This window comes from Erythrolamprus reginae, chromosome 2, assembly GCF_031021105.1.
Source record: "Erythrolamprus reginae isolate rEryReg1 chromosome 2, rEryReg1.hap1, whole genome shotgun sequence".
Taxonomy (NCBI): Eukaryota; Metazoa; Chordata; class Lepidosauria; order Squamata; family Dipsadidae; genus Erythrolamprus; species Erythrolamprus reginae.
The window spans coordinates 43,098,910-43,122,544 of record NC_091951.1 but is presented as its reverse complement, the minus strand read 5'-3'; the positions used below and the strand labels follow the sequence as shown (position 1 = coordinate 43,122,544).

At 41.3% G+C, this 23,635-nt stretch overlaps 1 protein-coding gene and 1 long non-coding RNA gene across 5 annotated transcripts in view; one reads left to right on the top strand and one right to left on the bottom strand.

Annotated features, from left to right (window-relative positions):
* Nucleotides 1-17,800, bottom strand: part of CCDC51 (coiled-coil domain containing 51) — a 39,575-nt gene extending 21,775 nt beyond the window's left edge. The window contains exons 1-4 of one of the 4 annotated variants that reach the window (XM_070735703.1): nucleotides 17,658-17,800; nucleotides 16,885-17,054; nucleotides 10,879-11,214; nucleotides 5,592-5,756 (exon numbers count right to left, since the gene is read on the bottom strand). In XM_070735703.1, coding sequence (XP_070591804.1) covers nucleotides 5,592-5,756; nucleotides 10,879-11,169 — 456 coding nt within the window. In that variant the 5' untranslated portion in view covers nucleotides 11,170-11,214; nucleotides 16,885-17,054; nucleotides 17,658-17,800. Of the gene's footprint in view, nucleotides 1-5,591; nucleotides 5,757-10,878; nucleotides 11,215-15,166; nucleotides 15,316-16,884; nucleotides 17,055-17,653 lie in introns of all 4 variants that reach the window. The other 3 variants (XM_070735700.1, XM_070735702.1, XM_070735701.1) reach the window with 3 other exon arrangements.
* Nucleotides 17,801-17,962: 162 nt separating this feature from the next.
* LOC139160293 (uncharacterized) lies at nucleotides 17,963-23,300 on the top strand. Its single transcript, XR_011557914.1, has 5 exons — nucleotides 17,963-17,993; nucleotides 18,496-18,684; nucleotides 20,294-20,349; nucleotides 20,483-20,570; nucleotides 23,115-23,300. It is a non-coding gene; the product is annotated as an uncharacterized lncRNA (long non-coding RNA).
* Nucleotides 23,301-23,635: the final 335 nt, after the last annotated feature.

Here is a 23,635-nt window from a genome sequence, read left to right as displayed (position 1 = left end):
AAGCTTAAAGATCTATTTATGCTGCCAGGATTGGGGCCATTAGACCCTAGCCCCCTGGCCGACGAGGGTAGTATGTTTTGCTGTGATGAATGATTTTAAATCTTATCAGAGTTTTAAAAAGTTTTTTAGTGTATTAATTGGATTTTTAGATATGTATATGGTATATTGTTTTTGACTTATTTATTTATTTATTCATTCATTCATTCATTTATTGGATTTGTATGCCGCCCCTCTCCGTAGACTCGGGGCGGCTAACAACAGTAATAAAAAACATCATGTAAATCCAATACTAAAAACAACTAAAAAACCCTTATTATAAAACTAAACATCCATACAAACATACCATGCATAAATTGTAAAGGCCTAGGGGGAAAGAATGTCTCAATTCCCCCATGCCTGATGGCAGAGGTGGGTTTTAAGGAGCTTACGAAAGGCAAGGAGGGTGGGGGCAATTCTAATCTCTGGGGGGAGTTGATTCCAGAGGGCCGGGGCCGCCACAGAGAAGGCTTTTCCCCTGGGCCCCGCCAAGCGACATTGTTTTGTTGACGGGACCCGGAGAAGGCCAACTCTGTGGGACCTAACCGGTCGCTGGGATTCGTGCAGCAGAAGGCGGTCTCGTAGATACCCTGGTCCGGTGCCATGAAGGGCTTTATAGGTGATGACCAACACTTTGAATTGTGACCGGAAACTGATCGGCAACCAATGCAGACTGCGGAGTGTTGGTGTTACATGGGCATTTTTGGGAAAGCCCATGATTGCTCTCGCAGCTACATTCTGCACGATCTGAAGTTTCCGAACACTTTTCAAAGGTAGCCCCATGTAGAGAGCGTTACAGTAGTCGAACCTCGAGGTGATGAGGGCATGAGTGACTGTGAGCAGTGACTCCCGGTCCAGATAGGGCCGCAACTGGTGCACCAGACGAACCTGGGCAAACGCCCCCCTCGCCACAGCTGAAAGATGGTTCTCTAATGTGAGCTGTGGATCGAGGAGGATGCCCACGTTGCGGACCCTCTCCGAGGGGGTCAATATTTCCCCCCCCCCAGGGTAATGGACGGACAGATGGAATTGTCCTTGGGAGGCAAAACCCACAGCCACTCCGTCTTATCAGGTTTGAGTTTAACTCTGTTGTGAGCCGCCCCGAGTCCTCGGAGAGGGGCAGCATGCAAATCCAATTAATAAATAAGTAAATAAGTAAGTAAGTAAGTATGTAAGTAAGTAAATAAATACCCAGTTTGATCACAAGATCGACGGGGTGCAATCCTGAGATGGGTTTCAGCAGGTCCTGACCAGTTCTGGACAGCTAGTAGTGAAAATCTTGAGTAGTTTGGAGACCCGGTAAATGCCACTCCTGACTGGTCCTGGCCCCAGCTATTCTCTGCCTCCCGAAACCCAGCTGATTGGGAGGAAATGGGGATTTTGCAGTAACCTTTCCCTGCTATGCCCACCAAGCCACACCCACCACACACCACACCTACCAAGCCACGGCCACAGAACTGGTAGTAAAAATTTTTTTTGAATCCCACCACTGGGACAGCCAGCATAACTTTTAATTTGGGTCGTAACTAGCTGCAATATTAAGTGAACAGTCATATGTCAATTTGTAAACTAAGTGCCTTTATAAATTGGGTTTTAGGGTTGTACTAGTTTCTACTCTTGCAGACCAGACTTGTACAGTGGTACCTCGTGATATGAACCCCTGGTGATACGAACCCGGGGTTCGGAAAAATTTTGCCTCTTCTTACGAACTTTTTTCGGCTTACGAACCCACCGCAGATCACAAAATGGTGCTCTGCTGGACGCCGTCGCCTGGCTGTCACCTTTTAAAACTTTTTGGCCTCCAGGAAGGATGTCTTTGTAATGTCAAAGCTCCGCCCATGGAATTCCCTATTGGGATTCCCCACCTCCTTCCCAGCCTCCAGATCGGCCAAAAACACCACCGCCAATTGTAAAAATGGCGCTCTGCTGGGCGGCGGCGCCCGGCTGTAACCTTCTGAAACAGCCGGGCGCTTCTCGGCGGCCTCTGGAAGCCGAACTTCTGGGTTCGGCGTTCGGGAGAACGGCGAGAAGCCCCCCGGCTGTTTCAGAAGGTGACAGCCAGGCGGCGGCACCCAACGGAGCGCCATTTTGCGATTTTGTTTCCCCTTTGCACGCATTAATCGCTTTTATATTGTTTCCTATGGGAAACAATGTTTCGTCTTACGATCTTTTCGCCTTACGAACCTACTTCCGGAACCAATTAAGTTCGTAAGATGAGGTATTACTGTATTATGAGAAAGAACCCATGGAAAGCTGTGTAGCATGTGCCCCAGCTCACATGTCTCAACAAATCTAACCTCTCCTTAAGCTGCCTTTAGAAATACCAAGCTGAAAGGAAAGCGCAATTATTCAAGATAATCAATAAAGAAAAATCTCTCTCCCCAGAATAAATTTAGCAAATCCAATTATCCAAATGTGATTGGTAGTTAGTTGAAAATGCTCTCGGTGTATAAAAGGTCAGCCTATTGTTAGCTTTTTTCCTGATTAGCCGAACGCGTCGTTTCTTTCAACGAAGGCTCCGGTGGGTACAGGATTTGGCTAAACTCCCTAATTAAAAGAAACCCTTTCGCAACCACTCAGCGAAACAATGACAGATTTTTAATAGGAAATTCTATTTTCCCTTTTCACGTTTTAACCTGGAGGTAGGCAAGAGTGGCAACTTTACAATCTGTGGACTTCAACTCCCAGAATTCCTGGGGGACTTCAACTCCCAAAATTCCTGAGCCAACCATGCTGGCTCAGGAATTCTGGGAGTTGAAGTCCCCCAGATTGTAAAGTCACCATAGTTGCCCGTCCCTGTTTTAACATGTAGGCTCAGACTCAACCCTGACAAGACGGAGTGGCTGTGGCTTTTGCCTCCCAGAGACACGTCCGTCTATCCATCTATCACCCTGGGGGGGGGGGAGAGAGTCTCTACACCCCTCAGAGAGGGTCCGCAACTTGGGCGTCCTCCTCGATCCACAGCTTAGCTTAGAAGACCATCTCTCGGCTGTAGCAAGGGGAGCATTTGCATGGGTAGGCCTTGTACACAAGTTGTGGCCCTATTTGGACAGGGAGTCCCTTCTCACAGTCACTCACACCCTTATCACCTCGACGTTCTATTACCGCAATGCTCTCTACATGGGGCTGCCTTTGAAGAGCGTTTGGAGACTGCAAATTGTGCAAAATGCAGCCGCGCGAGCTATTGTAGGGCTCCCAAGATCTGCCCACATCTCAACATCACTCTGTGAGCTGCATTGGTTGCCAATTGGTCTTCGGGCCCAATTCAAAGTGCTGATTATGACCTACAAAGCCCTACATGGCTTAGGACCAGATTACCTATGGGACTGTCTTCTGCCTCAAGTACTCCAGCGACCGGTTAGCTCCCACAGAATTGGCCAGACAATGTCGCTTGGCGGGGCCTAGGGGAAGAGCCTTCTCTGTGGCGGCCCCGACCCTCTGGAATGAACTCTCTATGGAGATATGTACCGCCCCCTCCCTCCTGGTCTTTCGTAAAGCTCTGAAGACCTACCTCTGCCTGCGGGCCTGGGGGCCATGAGTGATGAGACTGCCTCCCGCTGATGTTGTGAATGATGGAATTGAATGAATGGGAATGACTGCATGTGGGGACTGTTTACGATTTTATTAATAATTCTTTTTTAAACAGTATTTTTTTTTTTTTACATATTATTTTCATCATGTTGTATGCCACCCTGAGTCACTTCGAGAAGGGTGGCATAGAAGTCAAATGAATGAATGAATGAATGAATGGAGAGATGGATGGATGGATGAAACTTTCAGGTGGGGTCTGTTCCTTTTTCCACATTTGTGCAAGTGAAATTCTAGTCTTCAGAGAGGGGCGGCATACAAATCTAATAAATTATTATTATTATTATTAACTGCAGTGATTATATAATAATAATAATAATTTATTAGATTTGTATGCCGCCCCTCTCCGAAGACTCGGGGCGGCTCACAACAGACGATAAAACAATATATATATGCATGATAAGAAAAAGTGTTTGCTTAAAGTAATGTCTTTTCCAGATTCCTAAGATCATACTTTCTGGGGTGTATTCTATCTCCTCTTTTATAATTTCTGTAAGCCATCTGTGAGTTGTTTTCCATACATTTTGGATTTGGGAGCAGGACCACCACATATGAAAAAGGAGCCTGTCTGTTTTTTACATTTCCAACAAGTGTCTTTTAATGTCGGGTAAATCTTCGCAAGCCTTGATGGGGGCATGTACCACCTATAAAAGAGTTTATAAATTTTTTCTTTATATGCAGGTGACAATGTGATTTTAGAAATTGTGTTCCACAATCTCTCCCAATCCGATAAATGTATATTATGCTGGACATTTTTGGCCCAGGCGATCATAGGGCTTTTAACGATGTTTTCCATCCTGTCTAGTTCTAGGAATTGTTGATAAATTTTGAATAGTCCCAAAATGAGGGGGATTAAAAATCCAAAATTAACTCAAATTCAAAAACAGGAAAGCAGATTCATTCAAATGCCTCCAACATCTGGGACAATTCGCTCGTGCCTGTCAGTCATTGGAGAGCCAGTTGCCAAGGGAGCGTAAAGCTCCACCCACCCTCCCAGACACCACCATTTGGGTTCTTTTACCCTCTGCGTATGCACAAAATGGTGGCATCCATGGAGGTGGGCGGAACCTCATGCTCCCTTCGCGACTGGCTTTCCGATGACTGACAGGCGCAAACAAACCTAGGAGCTTTTCACCCTGGATCTGGGGCTCTTTTTTAAAAAAACAAAAATTATTATTATTTTTTTAATTGGAAAGTATATAGTACAGAAAGTAAATGTCCATCAACCAATATCAAATTAAAAGAACAGCACTTAAAAGAAGAGCAAAACAAAAAAATTAGAAAAGATAAATTGAGATATCTCCCCCGGGCCTATACAATTTATGTATGGTATGTTTGTTTGCTTGTATGTATGTCTGCTTAATAATGGGGTTTTTTAAATATTTTAAATGGTAAATTATTAGATTTGTTATGAACTGTTTTATTGTGTTGTGAGCCGCCCCGAGTCTACGGAGAGGGGCGGCATACAAATGTAATAAATAAATAAATAAATAAACAAACAAACAAATAAATAAATAAAACAGCAAACATTAGAGAGGCAACATGCTCTCTCTTTCCTTTCTTATTATATTTTGCAAACAAACAGTTTAATACAGTGTTTCCCAACCTTGGCAACTTGAAGATATTTGGACTTCAACTCCCAGAATTCCCCAGCCAGCAAATGCTGGCTGGGGAATTCTGGGAGTTGAAGTCCAGATATCTTCAAGTTGCCAAGGTTGGGAAACACTGGTTTTCATGATCTCCTAACAGGTTAGCTCTATGTTTCTTAAAAACTAAAGTAAATAATAAAAGTATACAGATTATAATTTCCAGTTCTAGAGCTATCATAAAATATTTTTAAAAACCCAAGCGGCGGCGGCCATGGAGGTGGGCGGAGCCTTGTGCTCCCTTCGCGACCTGCTCTCCAACGACTGACAGGCGCAAGCGAACCCAGGAGCTTTCCACCCCTGATCTTGGGCTCTTCTTACCTGCAATAATTTGTGCTCCAAAGTTGCAAGTTCCAGATACTGAGCGTCATCACGGGAAACTCTGTCCAAACGATCCCGAATCTCCTTCAGTTTCAGCTGCTGAGTCTCCCACGTCTCACGGGTTTCTCGTACGATTCCCCGAGCAAACATGAACTGTTTTTCAGCCTGGAAGACAATTAGCCAAAGGGAAAGTTGACGGCAGACTTACCTAACAGCCTAAATAGCTGAATTGCAAAAATTATACAACTGATACTGCAAAGATTCAGATTGCCACTAGATGGCAACAGAGAGTAAAGGCTGTTTTGAATCTTTCTGCCCATCTAGTGGTCGTGGTTAGAGTTTGCCGCCCAGGTCCACAGCCCTGGCCTAATCCACCAGAATGGGGTGGATACTAGTTTACTTCAACTAGCATATTTTGGCCATACTTGATTTTGGAGCTTGTTTTCTGCAAGTTGAAGTTTTTCATTTAGATTTTTAAATTGTTCTTTTCTTTGTTTCATACTATTTGCTGAGTATGAAATGTATAATCCTCGAGTATATGCTTTCATTGTATCCCAAACAGTCTGTAAGGGTGTGTCGCCCTTATTGTTAATCTTAAGGAATATTGGTACAGTGATACCTTGTCTTACGAACTTAATTGGTTCTGGGATGAGGTTCTTAAGGTGAAAAGTTTGTAAGATGAAACCATGTTTCCCATAGGAATCAATGGAAAAGCAATTAATGCGTGCAAGCCCAAAATTCACCCCTTTTGCCAGCTGAAGCACCCGTTTTTGCGCTACTGGAATTCCCCTGAGGCTCCCTTCCATGGGAAACCCCACCTCTGGACTTCTGTGTTTTTATGATGCTGTAGGAGAATCCCAGCAGGGGAATCCCAGCATCACAAAAACAAGTGCTTTGCTGGCAACGGAAGGTGGGGTTTCCCAGCAAAGGGAGCATCAGTGAAATCGCAGCATCACAAAAAACCTGAAGTCCTCGAAACCCCACCTCCGGACCTCTGTGTTTTTGTGATGCTGCGATTTCACTGAGGCTCCCCTCGCTAGGAAACCCCACCTCCGGACTTCCATTGCCAGTGAAGCACCCGTTTTTGCGCTGCTGGGATTCCCCTCCAGCATCACAAAAACATGGAAGTCCGGAGGTGGAGTTTCCCATGGAGGGGAGCCTCAGGGAAATCCTAGCAGTGCAAAAATGGGTGCTTCGCTGGCAACAAAAGTCCGGAGGTGGGGCATCCCAGCAGCGGTGGTCGGTTTGTAAGGTGAAAATAGTTTGTAAGAAGAGGCAAAAAAATCTTAAAACCTGGGTTTGTATCTCGAAAAGTTTGTATGATGAGGCGTTTGTAAGACGAGGTATCACTGTATTTCATTTTCTATATGGTTTTTAAATTTTTCTTCCTTTATAATAGATTGTTTCATGGTCCATCTTTGCTGTATTGTATTGTTGGGGTTTTTGTATATTAAAAGTATGGGGTTGTGGTCTGCCCAAGAGCCCGGCATAATTTGTACTTTTTTAATCTGATTTATGATGTGGGAGTTGGACCAAACCATATCGATAGGTGACCATGATTTGTGTGGGTGTGAGTAGAAAGTATATTGTGTTTTCCAGGGGTTAAGAGTTCTCCATACATCTTTGAGTGAATATTCATATGCTAAATCATCGAACTAGAAGAAAACGGGGTAAATCTAAATTGGTTAACATATATGCAGATTAAAAATAAATACATTAGGGGTAGTGATTTCTGACAGTCTCAAAATGGGTGAACAGTGCAGTCAGGCGGTAGGGAAAGCAAGTAGGATGCTTGGCTGCATAGCTAGAGGTATAACAAGCAGGAAGAGGGAGATTGTGATCCCGCTATATAGAGCGCTGGTGAGACCACATTTGGAATACTGTGTTCAGTTCTGGAGAGCTCACCTACAAAAAGATATTGACAAAATTGAACGGGTCCAAAGACGGGCTACGAGAATGGTGGAAGGTCTTAAGCATAAAACGTATCAGGAAAGACTTCATGAACTCAATCTGCATAGTCTGGAGGACAGAAGGAAAAGGGGGGACATGATCGAAACATTTAAAAATGTTAAAGGGTTAAATAAGGTCCAGGAGGGAAGTTTTTTTAATAGGAAAGTGAACACAAGAACAAGGGGACACAATCTGAAGTTAGTTGGGGGAAAGATCAAAAGCAACATGAGAAAATATTATTTTACTGAAAGAGTAGTAGATCCTTGGAACAAACTTCCAGCAGACGTGGTAGATAAATCCACAGTAACTGAATTTAAACATGCCTGGGATAAACATATATCCATCCTAAGATAAAATACAGGAAATAGTATAAGGGCAGACTAGATGGACCATGAGGTCTTTTTCTGCCGTCAGTCTTCTATGTTTCTAATACAATTTTGGCCATGCTTGTGTGAATTCTGGCAACGCTACAATGCCAACAATAGGAACTACAAGTCCCCAGATTGAGATAAACAAGTGTATGCTAATAATAATAGATATGCAGCATAAAGGATGGGAGACAAATAGAAACATAGAAGATTGATGGCAGAAAAAGACCTCCTGGTCCATCTAGTCTGCCCTTATACTATTTCTTTACAATGGCATTGGAAAAAAGATGACTTATGACCATTTTTCACATTTTTGACCGTTGCCACTTCCCCCTTGGATGCTTGGCAACTGGCTCTGCAACAGCTGCAGTGTCCAAGGGTCATGTGATCACCTTCTGTGACCTTCCGACAAGCAAAGTCAATGGGGACCCCAGATTCACTTAATAACCATGTTACTAACTTTACAACCGCAGTGATTCACTTAACAACTGGACAAGAGTTTAAATTAATTTAAATTTTCTCCTTCATTCTTTCTAGCCTTTAATCTTGGTTCTCCTCTCTATCCAATTATAGGAGAAATTATAAATTAATTGACACTTAAACAGATATTGGAAAATTAATAGAGGGGGGGGGAAAGGGAACAGCCAATGTAAAAAGAAACATAGAAGATTGACGGCAGAAAAAGACCTCATGGTCCATCTAGTCTGCCCTTATACTATTTTCTGTATTTTATCTTAGGAAGGATATATGTTTATCCCAGGCATGTTTAAATTCAGTTACTGTGGATTTACCAACCACGTCTGCTGGAAGTTTGTTCCAAGCATCTACTACTCTCTCAGTAAAATATTTTCTCATGTTGCTTTTCATCTTTCCCCCAACTAACCTCAGATTGTGTCCCCTTGTTCTTGTGTTCACTTTCCTATTAAAAAGGAAAGTCATGCATCTTTTATTTTTAATTTTTTTGTTATCCGTCTGTATTGTGTTATATTGTGTTATATTGTGATGTATGTTATGTTTTTTAAATGTTTTATAAATTTTTAAAAAACTTTTTAATAAAAAAATAAAAAAATAAAACCCAACTGGACAAGAGAAAACATCAAATGGGCAAAAGTCACTTAATTCTTCATTAATAACATAAATCTTGGACTCAGTTGTGGCCGTAAGTCATTTCATTCTGTCCTACGCTAGGCATGCCACATACAAGAAGTTACCCATTTCATTATACTGTGAAGATTGTTGCTTTGAGTCAACTGTGGTATCTCATCCTTTCTTTCAAATGTGACTTACAATCATTTGTTTACTGACACATGTCAGTACTTTGTACATAACAGTTGGGTTGGCAATATATAAACAAGCTACCAATGGATGCTTGTATATATTGAAGTACTATAGCTTTAAGAAGTAATGTTGCAAATTGCCATAAGAGGGAGCCAGAAAGCACAATGGGGAACTGAGACATCTTCCCCAGGCCTATATAGTTTATGTATGGTATGTTGTGTGCATGTTTTTAAAATTATGGGTTTTTAACTTTGTAATATTAGATTTGTATTGTATATTGTTTTCTATTGTTGCTGTGAGCCGCCCCGAGTCTGCGAAGAGGGGCAGCATACAAATTTAATAAATAATAATAATAATAATAATAATAATAATAATAATTCTCTCTCTCTGCTCTCTTTGTTCTTTTCTGCTGATTCACTGTGTCTGATGTAGCAAGCTCTGAGTGTTTGATGATAGTTTAATGTATTTGTAAGGTGTAATGAATGTCTGAAATGTAAGACAAAGGCTTGTAATATTATTATTGTATTGATAGTTATTGACTGATTTGAATGTGAAGGACCGGACTGTTTAACTTGACTGGGCTATTTCTAAAAGTAAACACTATTTTATACATTTTAATGTATCTGTCTTGTATGACTGAATAATTACTCATATCTCCTGGGTATCTGCTGGAGTCCCACAGAGTTGGCCTTCTCCGGATCCCGTCGACTAAACAATGTCGTCTGTGGGACCTAGGGGAAGAGCCTTCTCTGTGGCGGCTCCAGCCCTCTGGAATCAACTCCCCCCGGAGATTCGAATTGCCCCCACCCTCCCCGTCTTCCGCAAGATGTTAAAGACTCACCTATGCCCCCAGGGGGGATTAATGGGGGGATTAACTCTCTTCTGACTATAGCATTTGAGAATGGTATGACTGTGTCGCATTGATTGTTTTTAATATCAAGGGGTTTTAATTCTACTTTTATTAATTGGATTTGTATTATTGTTTACTGTATTTATTGTTATTGTGAGCCACCCTGAGTCTTTGGAGAGGGACGGGATACAAATCTAATAAATTATTATTATTATTATTATTAATTAATTAATTAATTAATTAATTTGTTTATTTGTTTATTTATTAAATTTGTATGCCGCCCCTCTCCGTAGACTCGGGGCGGCTCACAACAGTAATAGAAAAAAACAATGTACAATACAAATCTAATAATTAAAACTAAAAACCCATAATTTAAGAAACATGCACACAACATATCATACATAAACAATATAGGCCTGGGGAAGTTATCTCAGTTCCCCCATGCCTGACGGCAGAGGTGGGTTTTAAGGAGTTTACGAAAGGCAAGGAGGGTGGAGGCAGTTCTAATCTCAGGGGGGAACTGGTTCCAGAGGGTCGGGGCCGCCACAGAGAAGACTCTTCCCCTGGGACCCGCCAAACAACATTGTTTAGTCGACGGGACCTGGAGAAGGCCAACTCTGTGGGACCTAATCGGTCGCTGGGATTCGTGCGGCAGAAGGCGGTCCTGGAGATATTATTATTATTCACTTAATCGCATTGTACATTTAACAAAAACACAGCTTAACAGCTGAGGGGAAAAATACCTCACCTGTCTCGCTTAACCACAGAAGTTTTGGGCTCGGTTGGGGGCCCTAAGTCACTGCAGGCAAATGAAACGACACCCAACTTGACCCTTTCTTACCTCGGTCACATTTCCCTGGGCTTCTCGGACTTCATTAATGCCAACAAATTCCTCATATTTTTCCCACCAGTTTTGTGTGGTTGCAGCGATTCGCTTAACGGAGCGTCTTCCCAAATCCTTTCCAGTTCCAGAGAGGCGGCAAAGAAAAACTTTAGCCGTTTCCATTGGGTTGGCTGCTTCAGACTTTTTGGAGGCTGGAGAGCAGTACATCCTCACAAAAGACAACAAATGGGGACGTTGCATTTTGCGATGCGTTAACAACAAATGAACTAGCAAGTCTGGTCTCTTCATGGGAGCTGTGGATGCAGAGCCACCATTGTGCGGGGGGAAAGATCCCTGCAAGGACACAGAATTGAAGGCAACAAGAGCAACATGTTAGAAACCCATTAAAAAAATAACACAGGTCTAGGTCATCGCAGTTGACCTTGTACTTTTCTGAATCATTTTTTAATTCTGATTTCAAAAATGTATATAGTTTTTTTCTGTAGCAGGTATAGTTTCCATGGAGCAGTATGATTAATGTAAGGTATAGGTAATAATCTACATATTAGAGGACAATGTACCAAAAAAAGCAATATTTTATAATACACATTCTGACTGCAGCCAGAATAGTTTTTGCACAAACATGGAAATCTGAAAGTTCCCCTCTGGAAAACATGATAATAAAATAATAATAATAATAATAATAATGGATTGTGCAGAAATGGTGAAACGGACATTAGAATTACAAAATCGGGAAGAAAGAGAATACCATATAGTGTGGGAAAAATTGTACAACTGGTTAGCAATCACAAAGAATAAGTAAATCTGTATATGATTGCAAATGTAAATACTATTTTAAATGAGAATGCGATGGAATAATATCTGTTCATAACTAACTAAATGTTGATGTCACAGGAATGAAAAATATGAATGTGTATAATAGGTTTTTAAACCTAAAATTCAATTTAATTTTTTTTTAAATGTATAAAAAATATTTAAAAGCAAGCCACCAGTTGAAATGAGTGTTCAAATGAATCCAGCACTGATGATGTTCCCTAGTTTGATAATGAAATGTATGCAAGAAAAATCACACAGCTCAGAGAAGTGCCCGTTTTTGGCCTCCCAAACATTCGCATGTCCTGTCTTCGTCAAAAGCGTGCCCGTTTTTAGCCTGTAGAGCAGTGTTTCCCAACCTTGGCCACTTGAAGATATCTGGACTTCAACTCCCAGAATTCCCCAGCCAGCATTTGCTGGCTGGAGAATTCTGGGAGTTGAAGTCCAGATATCTTCAAGTGGCCAAGGTTGGGAAACACTGTTGTAGAGTGCTTCTGGGGGCCGGGGAAGGCGAAAATGCGATGCGCAGAGGCAAAAAATGGGACCATATTTGATCTAAAAGATACACCAAAATTTTCACCCACTTTTAGGGCGGGGAGGAAGTGCGTCTTATACTTCGAAAAATATTGTAGGCATTTATATATATGTACAACGTTTTCCTTTAAAATATTCAAGTTTGGGGGAGCTAACTTCTGACTTACACATTTTTGCGCACACATTTTCTTCATATGCCTGTTTATATTTTTAAAAAATTACCAAAAAAAATACTATCAAATTTTTAAAAGTGTAGAAGCCTGAAAGTTTGGAGAGGGAGATGGCTGTAAAAATTATTTCTAAATAAGCTGGGTTTTGAAACATAGAAACATAGAAGACCGACAGCAGAAAAAGACCTCCTGGTCCATCTAGTTTGCCCTTATACTATTTCCTGTATTTTATCTTACAATGGATATATGTTTATCCCAGGCATGTTTAAATTCAGTTACTGTGGATTTATCTACCACGTCTGCTGGAAGTTTGTTCCAAGGATCTACTACTCTTTCAGTAAAATAATATTTTCTCACGTTGCTTTTGATCTTTCTCCCAACTAACCTCAGATTGTGTCCCCTTGTTCTTGTGTTCACTTTCCTATTAAAAACACTTCCCTCCTGAACCTTGTTTAACCCTTTAACATATTTAAATGTTTCAACCATGTCCCCCCTTTTCCTTCTGTCCTCCAGACTATACAGATTGAGTTCATTAAGTCTTTCCTGATACGTTTTATGCTTAAGACCTTCCACCATTCTTGTAGCCCGTCTTTGGACCCATTCAATTTTGTCAATATCTTTTTGTAGGTGACGTCTCCAGAACTGAACACAGTATTCCAAATATGGTCTCACCAGCGCTCTATATAGCGGGATCACAATCTCCCTCTTCCTGCTTGTTATACCTCTAGCTATGCAGCCAAGCATCCTACTTGCTTTCCCTACTGCCTGAATGCACTGTTCACCCATTTTGAGACTGTCAGAAATCACTACCCCTAAATCCTTTGCTTCTGAAGTTTTTGCTAACACAGAACTGCCAATACAATACTCAGATTGAGGATTGAACCCTGAGGAATGTCATCTAGTTGCTAATTTTCCATTTTGAAGCGAGGATCCCAGGCAATGGTAATTGGGATTCAATGCTAGGCAATTCTTGGATGACTAGAGTTTTTATTTAAAGCTTTTTCTAACATGTCTACTAGACTATTCCAAGCAATTATATCTCCGAGTGGTTTTTCACCATGAGATCGATTTCAGATTAGCTGTCTGGAGGGGAAATAGGGATTGCAGGACACAATTATCCAGTGGTTCCATTCCTACTTTGCTGACTATCTCCAGATGGTGCAAGCAATCACTGTTTCAGATTATTTTACTTTGCTTTGGCTTCTAAAGGTTTTATCTGCTGCTCAGGCCTTTTAATCTCTACATGAAACCAACATCGAAGAGTGATTACTACCAAAAAAAAAAATGAGAATGAGAAAAATATATTTTATAATGTGCATAATGAAAAAAACCTCATAAACGAAGAAATGAAAGAGAGCAACGGATGTACATGATTAAAATTACTCGGGAAAATGTAGAGCAATTTTGATTTTTTTTTTAAATTAATTCTATGGAAGTGAACTGAGTGGATAAAACAAGGAGCTTCCAGCAAAATGACTGGAAATTAAAATACAAACCATGAGAAGATTTGGGATGAAAGTAAAGCGAGAGGATGCAGGAAGAATTGCATGGAAAAGATAGTTATATTGATAGGAATGAATACCCTTGTGTATAATGTTGTTATCCTGGAGGCTGTCCCTAAACACGTTACAGATGTTAGGAATGGAGGCATCTTTAAAATCAGCCATAAAAATTTAGTGTGGTCGGGCAGTAGAAAAGCAAGTAGGATGTTTGGCTGCATAGCTAGAGGTATAACAAGCAGGAAGAGGGAGATTGTGATCCCCTTATATAGAGTGCTGGTGAGACCACATTTGGAATACTGTGTTCAGTTCTGGAGACCTCACCTACAAAAAGATATTGACAAAATTGAACGGGTCCAAAGACGGGCTACAAGAATGGTGGAAGGTCTTAAGCATAAAACGTATCAGGAAAGAATTAATGAACTCAATCTGTATAGTCTGGAAGACAGAAGGAAAAGGGGGGACATGATCGAAACATTTAAATATGTTAAAGGGTTAAATAAGGTTCAGGAGGGAAGTGTTTTTAATAAGAAAGTGAACATAAGAACAAGGGGACACAATCTGAAGTTAGTTGGGGGAAAGATCAAAAGCAATGTGAGGAAATATTATTTCACTGAAAGAGTAGTAGATCCTTGGAACAAACTTCCAGCAGACGTGGTTGGTAAATCCACAGTAACTGAATTTAAACATGCCTGGGATAAACATATATCCATTGTAAGATAAAATACAGGAAATAGTATAAGGGCAGACTAGATGGACCATGAGGTCTTTTTCTGCCGTCAATCTTCTATGTTTCTAGTCTAGATGTTTGGAGTCAAAAAGCCATCGATGCTCCTATGAAGACAGCATGTTATCATCCAGGCCTGTCTACCACCCTGTGGTCTACTTATCCAAGCACAGACATCGTTCTATCTTAGCTCACTTTAGCTGAGACAGAGATAAACACGTTTTCTCATCCATAGTAGCTTTTTTTTTTTTAAAGAAATTTCTCTACACAGTCTCATGTTGTGCATCAGTTATGCACATTTCTGGAGCAGGCGGTTCTGCTCACAGGTACTCATGCCCACTTAACCTCTTGATTGTTCTCTGCATAGGGCTGCCCTTGGAGACTGGTATAAAATGTGGCAGCATGAGCAAGTTACCGTATTTTTCAGAGTATAAGACACAACTTATCTTGGGGGAAGGAAAACAGAGAGAAAAATCTACCCAGAAGGTATTCATCTGGCTAATGTCCTTAGTCTAGTCAGCTTCAGCACATTACAGTAGTACCTCTAGATACGAGCTGCTCCACATGCGAGTATTCCAAGTTACGAGCCACGACGGGAGCGAAATTTCTGTTCCAGACCTGAGCTCAAATTCGGGATACGAGCCGAGCTTCCACTAGGTGGCGCAAGAATCCTTGCTTCTGGTTATCTCCGCTGGGAAAAACAAAGTCTAAAGCCATTTGTTCCAGATACCAGTTGATCCACATACGAGCTCCGTTCTGGAACAAATTAAACTTGTATATAGAGGTATTACTGTATTTTATTCCCTGGTTAAGGTTTTGAAAAAAAAATTATTCAGAGAGAGTAACAATGAGCTTAAACCTCTTCTCTGCTGGTGGTATTGACCGCCAGTTTGCTTCTAGGCTCAATTCAAGGTGCTGGTTTGGATCTTTAGAGCCCTACATCAGATCTCATGGTACCAGGTTATTTGAGGATCTGTCTCTACCCAAGGCAGCGTGATCGCTCAGTGGTTAAAACCCTGGTTTTGTCTGCTGAAAAGCTGACAACCCAGCTTCGAGACCTAAGTCATCTCAGCCCGTCAACCCCTAGCAGTTCGACAGCATGCAAATAGGTAAATAAATAGCACTTCGGTGGGAAGGCAACAGCTCTCCATGACATCATTCTAGCCTAAGGTGAGCAGATTTTAATATTGGTAAAGTGGGACACCATTGACTGGGGGAGGGATTCTTGATTAAAAACTTGGCTCGTATGGGCGCTAGACCTATGTTGCCCCCCTCCCTCTGTGGGCTTTCATCCCTCCCATCCCCGCCGCTCCTGCTCGCGCTACCTGTGCCCGGCGGCCACCCATGAGACCAACCTGAGCCGCCCCGAGTCTTCGGAGAGGGGCAGCATACAAATCTAATAAATCTTAATCTCTTAATCTCTGCGCCACCACCCTGCGCCTCTGCCACCCTCGTTTCTTTATCGCTGGCTTCCGAGTCCTCAGAGAAGGGCGGCATACAAATCTAATAAATTATTATTATTATTATTATTCCCCCACTGCTCCACACCCGCCATTGGCTGCTCGGACCTGGACCCGGTCCGCCCTTCTCTTCGCTCTGCCCGCCACACGTAACGCCACTGGCCAGCGTGCCTGTCCATCCAAAGCAGCGTTGGTGTGGAATGGAGAAAGGGGGGGGCAAGGAAAGGGGGGGGGCTTTGTCGCCGAATGCCTCTTTTCACAAATAAAAAACCTTTCAAAAAAATCTAAAATTATCTATTGAAGTGGAATAAGGGATGGTAATGAGACATCTGCCACACGAATCCCAGCGTCCGGTGAGAGTCCTTAGGGTCCCGTCGACCAAACAATGTCGGCTGGCGGGACCTAGGCGAAGAGCCTTCTCTGTGGGGGCCCCGGCCCTCTGGAATCAACTCCCTCCGGAGATTCGCACTGCCCCCACTCTCCTCGCCTTCTGGAAGAGTTTAAAAACTCATCTCTGCCGCCAGGCCTGGGGTTCCTTAGATCTTCCCCCCTGACCAATGAATGTTTTAGTTTGATTGCTAAATGAATGATATTGATGGTTTTTTTCTTTTTAATTAGAATTTTAAAGATTGTTTTAATGTATTAATTGGATTGCTATTATTGTTTTTTGTTTTTCTATACATGCTGTGAGCCACCCGCCCCCGTGTCCTCGGAGAGGGGCAGCATACAAATCCAATTAAATAAATAAAAAATAATAATTTTTTGAACAGTTAGAACCATTGATCAGTGGAACAACTTGCCTCCAAAAGTTGTGAATACTCCAACACTGGCAGTTTTAAAGATGTTGGATAACCATTTGTCTGAAGTAGTGTAGGGTCTTCTGCCTAAGCAGGGGGTTGGACTAGAAGACCTCCAAGATCCCTTCCAACTCTGCTGTTGTTGTTAACCACCTTGGTTTTATTCTATAATTCTATAATAAAAGTATAATATTTATTTGTTTGTTTATTTGTTTTGTCAAGTAAGTATTGGTGGTATACAAAGATATAATATATATACATATACATGATACTAGTAAAAGAGAAACATTAGGATAGGGGACGGAAGGCACTCTGGTGCACTTATGCATGCCCCTTACTGACCTCTTAGTAACAGTGGATAGTGTAAGGGTAAAGTTTTGGGAGTTGGGTGATGATACTACAGAGTCTGGTTTGTAACCACTTCCTGCTTTATACCCATTTTTGCTTTAGGCGGCAGTTTGGGAAACTTGCAAATGAATCTATAGATTGCTCCATTTAAGAGAAGTGGAAATCAAAATTACGATTTTATGGGAATTAAGCCTCCCCACGTGCACTGGACCTCAAAAAACTAGAGCTGCACGCCTGTAGGAAGTGATTTCTTCCATCTTCCCCCATCCCTTGGCTGTTTTGCTGCCCTCCATTCCTAAAGCCTCCCCACGTGCACATTTCCCGGGAAACGCAGCAACCCGGAACTTTGAGTTCTCTCTGCCCCGAAGAGATCCATTCATTCATTCACTCATTTATTCATTCACTCACTCACTCACTCACTCACTCACTGCGTTCTTCTCCCTCCAAGTCCTTCCTCGAGTTCACATGCCGCCGAGCCGGAAACGGACAAAAAGTCGCGGCGGAAACCATGCAAGTCTTTGTGTTGGATGTAGGGAGAATTTGGGAGAGCGAAAGCGAAACTCTTCAATAGCCACTGGGGTTTTCTAAGGACGGTGGGGCGGTTGTCATTCTAATTTTAGTAAGTCTATGAAGCCGATGAAAACCCTCCCTCATGAAGATTATGGGGAGATTACATTGATATAAAACATTGTTGTTTCCCAACCTTGGCAACTTGAAGATATTTGGACTTCAACTCCAAGTCCAAATATCTTCAAGTTGCCACGGTTGGTTTAGATATCTAAGATGGGTACTGATAAGAGGGAACATTAGGACAGGGACGGTAGCCAGGCTGGTCCCTTATTTGTGTATGTATTAATTTACAGATTTACACATTTATATATGTGTATGTATGTTTTTATTTATTTTTGTCAAGTACGCATTGGTAATATACATAGATTTTTTCATTCAATCAACTTTTCATTCAATCGGGTGAAAGGGGCTTTTCATTAAAAAAATGGTTTTTAAAAAAAATACTGAACAGCTGTCCATGATTTAGTCATTTCTACTAATTTGATTGTCCCCAGTAATATATGTATTTTGATATCATTTTTATATATAATTTATACAAACACGCGATTCCTGTTGTGTGACCTTAACTACCGAGTCTTACATACACACCTCCCGCACCCCATGTGTTTTTTATGGAAGACGATCGTCTTGCTAAACCCGTGATACAAATTTCCGGAAGTGAACCCTATGCGTCGCTCTAACCCTTTCTATCTCTAGGATTCCATATTTTACCTTCCCCTTAACGCCAATGGTTGCGTCGTCACCGGTGCGGGCGGAAGTGGCGGCGTGAGCTGCGTTCTTAGGGCGGTGGGTTTCTGGGTTGTCCGTCGGCGGGGGCTTTTTTTGTGAGACGGTAGGAAGAAGCGCCTTCGGCTGTCAGCGGGAGCGCCATGTCGGGACGCGAAGGTAGTGCTCGCTTCTCGGGATGGCTGGGTTGTGATGGCGGGAAAGAGGGAGAGCGGGTGGGAGGATTGACGGGGAAACCTGATGGCAGAAGTGGAGGGGGTCTCGGCGGGGGGAGGGAAGAGGCTATGGTGGGCTAATATTTGGTAGGGGGGAACCTGCTGCAAATCCGCTTGGTGCATGCATGCAAGGCTTCAATTGAGTCCTCTCTATCATCTGGCTTCTTCCTGGTTTCTTTGACTCCAAGCCCCACCATGCCCAGATGTTGAGGTTATGGTTGGATGGGTGCGATAGGAGTATCCAGTCTGATCCATCTGGAGAAGCTAAAAATAGAGAAGATTGGGTATAGATTAAAAAGAAAGAGGGGATTAGAAGTAGTATTATTAACCCAGGTGACGAGAATAGTAGGGAGGCAGCACTGATAAAGGTTTTACATCCCAAGATAAATTTAGATTGAAAATAATAACCAAATAATAACAGCTTTGGCTAGAAAGAAACTGCCAGTCCGTTTTAATAAATGATTGATAGAATTAGAGATTATCTATCTATCCATCCATCCATCCATCCCTCCCTCCCTCCCTCCCTCCCTCCCTATCTATCTATCTATCTATCTATCTATCTATCTATCTATCTAATCTATCTATCAATTAAAAGATATAAATTTTTATGTATTACTATGTAACAATTCTACTATTTTCCTAAACTATTTGACTCTGTATCTTTCCCCCCCTCCCTCACTTTTTATTAATTTAATAAATAATTTTAAAAAAAAAACACACAAGGCATAGCTTATATTTGGAGCTGCTTGAAAAACCCTCCATATTTCTCAACGACAGATTGACGACATCCGGACCTGACATATTAATTGGCGACACCCGCACATGACATATTAATTACTTAATTAATTAACCCGTTCCTCTCCTTAATATTTCTTCCCTGACACTTGCTCTCTTCGCCTCTGCAAGCGTCTGAAATAAGGATTTACCCATCTAGCATCTGCTTCTCCTTCACTTGAATCTGAACCCATAGAAACATCCTGTGGTTGGCCTCCTCCTCCTTCTGCCTCTAAATCAGGCCCTACTACTAATTCATAACCACTTTCTGAATCGGAATCTGAAAAATCCCCAAACTGAACAGGAGTATACACAACGGTGGTGAGATTTGAACTGCTGAGTTAGAGCTAGCAGTTGTTGTTATTATTATTATTACTGTATTATTATTTTATTTATTAATTAATTATTATTTATTAGATTTGTATGCCGCCCCTCTCCGTAGACTTGGGGCGGCTCACAACAATAATAGTACAATATATAACAAATCTAATAATTAAAAGTCATTTAAAAACCCCTTATTTAAAAAGAAATATATACGCAAACATACCATGCATAAACTTAAAGCTTGCAATCCTGCACTCCAACCACTGCGCCACCCTGGCTCAAGTTTGCCCTCTGACAGTTTGCATTAAGCCCAGTTCCTCCAGGTACGCTGGGACTTAAAGCCCACGAATTCCCAGCTAGGAATATATTATAGGAATCCCAGCATTGGCAGAAGTCACTAGACTGGGAGGCATTGCGCTGTGGTCTTAATTTCCTATTCTCTCCTTACGCTGCAGGTGGAAAGAAGAAGCCTTTGAAGCAACCCAAGAAGCAGTCAAAGGAATTAGATGAGGTGAGGAATAAGTGAGAGGGAAGGGCAAGAAGATGGTTGGGGGCTGCTGGTGAAATTGCACAATTTAAGAAGATGGTTAATGCTTGGTATTCGTTGGGGTTTTTTTAAAACTGGTTGGTAAATGTCTTAACAGGAAGACAAAGCTTTCAAGGAGAAGCAGAAGGAGCAGCAAAAGAAACTGGATGAGATGAAGACAAAAGCTGCTGGCAAGGGCCCGCTTAGTAAGTTGCTTTCTCTTAATTTCCCTGCAAATGAGGGATCGAGCAGTGTAGCTACAGGAGAGTTCAGAATAAAGAAATACCGTGAGGACTTGTCATGAAATTAGTGGTGAGTCACAAGACTCAGAAGCACATCATTTTGTTTTATGTGTTGGGTGTGTATATATATATGTGTTCTATCGCGCTCTCTGGTAGAATCCTCCCGAAAATGCACAGATACAATTTCAGACACACACACACACGTTTGAAAATTCAAAACAATGTTCTTTATACCGAAAATGCAAATAAACGAAGCCCTCTTTTTGTAAAGCAAAGAGCACTCATCTCCAAACAAGCTGGTAATTTGTACAAGTCCCTTATCAGTTCTGTGATACTTAGCTTGCAGCTGTGAGGCAATTCACAGTCCTTCTTCTTTCACAAAGTGAAACACACTTTGCTTTGGTTTAGTTTCAAAGCAGGGAAAAATCAGCACACAAAGGTCAAAGTCAGCAAGACAGGCACGAAACACAACGATCAGATAATCCTCCACAATGGCCAAACCCACACACTGCTCTTTATAGCAGCCTCACTAATTACCACAGCCCCACCCAACCACAAGTGGCCTCATTTTCTTTGATAATAATCTCTCAGTTGTTGCTGCCTATGCATCGCTCTCCGCATGAGTGGCTGTATCATTAACCCTTGTTCCAAATCCAAGGAGGAGCTAGATAATTGATCTCCTTCTGAGCTGTCTGCCACACTCTCCTCCTCCCTGTCACTCATGTCTTCTTGGTCAGAGGAGCCTTCATCAACAGATTCCACCGGGAGCAAAACAGGCCTGCAGCATGTGGATGTCTCCCCCACATCCACAGTCCTTGGGGCAGGAGCTGGGCCAGAGCTAACCCACAACATATATGTATCTAAATAAAATTTATTTTTAATTTTTTTAAAAAAAGACTCACACATAATTTTGGTCTGTTTTTTTTAATAGAATGTTTCAATTAACCCCTTTTTAATTTGGAAGAAACTCAGAGAAGTCAATGAAAACTTAAAATCAAACAAAACTTTTTGTTAACAATTAAGTGTCTTAAGCCTCATGAAACCTAGAAGAGACAGATTGATCATTCCAACGCCTCAGCTTGAGTGACTAAATTCCATGAGATGTCAGTCATTTAAGGGTTTTTTTTGGTGCATGTAACAAACAATGGTACCCAACAACTGAAGAGGCTGCTGACTGGTGATATATTGATATATTACTATTGTTCATCTTTATGTCCTCTGTATGGTATGGGATAGTACGCTGATTCAATGATTATTTATTGAATATACAGTACAACGTTGGCATGGCCCTTATCTTTAACTGTGATTTTACTGCAGTTCCCTCAACTATTTATGCTGCTGGAGGTGGGCTAATGACCTATTTTGAAGGGAAGAAAGTTTTATTTTTTCTTACATTCAAGATTGGTTTTAAAACATTTAATTCTATGTTGACTTGAGACACGGCTGAATTCACATTTTCAGATCACTAAATTGTCTCAACAACTTTCTTAAAAAGAAATACAGCAGAATATACACATGTATATTCCACTGTAAAGAAAACATTCCTCTTGCCACTTTTTACAGTAGAATTTCAAGTTTGATTTTGTCTGGAATCTTAGCTGTTAGACCATTCCTAAATTAAGCAAGCTTCTTAACATATTTGTGAAACTATATTTATTCCAACCGATGAAAGTTGTAAGTAAAACTGTATAGGATAAAATATTTTTTCTCACCCTTGCCTTTCAGATGTATTGCCTATGTAGCTCATATAGTATTGTTGCCAATCAGTATTGTGTAGTCCAGGGGTAGGCATGTGGACTTCAACTCCCAGAATTCCTGAGATAGCATGATTGGCTCAGGAATTCTGGGAGTTGAAGTCCACAAGTCATAGAAGAGCCAACTTTGCCTACCCCTGGTGTAGTCTAACATGTTGAGATAACACCAAGCTAGGATAGAGTAAAAATATATTATTCGATTGGGTTGGTCATTGGAACTTCTTGGATGATAAAGCTAAGGGATGTTGTAATCTTTCTAATTGCATCTTGATAAAATTTTCTTACCTTTTAAAGACTTCCTGGTTCCTTTTAAAGAACTTCCTGGGTTCATTTTACATACTAGAGGCATTAAGCTTGATCATTTTTACATGGAAGCATGTTTTTGTCTGATTGTAGCCTGGATAGTCAACAATGCATGTTTTCCAAATGTGCAGTATTTTAATCCTAAAAGAAAAGGCAGTAGAAAACATTGCAACATTTCTAAGGATCTACAAACAATTTTAGGCAGATTCATAGAAAGAATCTTCGGTAAAGATTTATCAGATCATATATTTTTAATATATTTACATTTATCAGATCAAACCTGAGAAATTAAAGTCTCAGATTTTTTTTCTCTAGTGCTGTCTATCAAACCATTGATCTCTCTCTCTCTCTCTCTCTCTCTCTCTCTCTCTCTCTCTCTCTCTCTCTCTCTCTCTCTCTCTCTTCCCCCCTTCCTCCCTCACTTTCTCCCACCCCTTTATTTTTTTTCCAGCTGGAGGTGGGATTAAAAAATCTGGCAAAAAGTAGAGAGTTCCCTGGGACACCTATGGCAAGAAAAAGAGAACACGCTCCTTTGTGAAGCTTAGCATTAGGAAGAATTTCCAAGCTAATGTTGCTCGAAACATTTAAGCACCTTTGTACATTTTGTTCAAACAAAATAAAGTATTGATTTGTTTTACTGACTGCTCACTCTTTCAGCCATGGTTTTTTTTTTCTTTTTGTTATTCAGAAAATGCAATATCTGAAAAGGAGGTCAAAGATATGATGGGAACTGCATATTTAGGGGTGCTAGATAGAGGGGAGACAATTGTAGTGTCTTGTTTAGAGTAAGGTTCCTCATGTCTTAATATAATTTGAAAGAGATGTATTAATTGCACTGTATTGATAGTGTTTACAGGCAGTCCTCAACCTACGACAATTGAATCCCAAATTTCTGTTAAGTCAGACATTAAGTGAGTTTTGTCCCATCTTACAACCTTTCTTGCCAAAGTTGTTAAGTGAATCACTGCAATT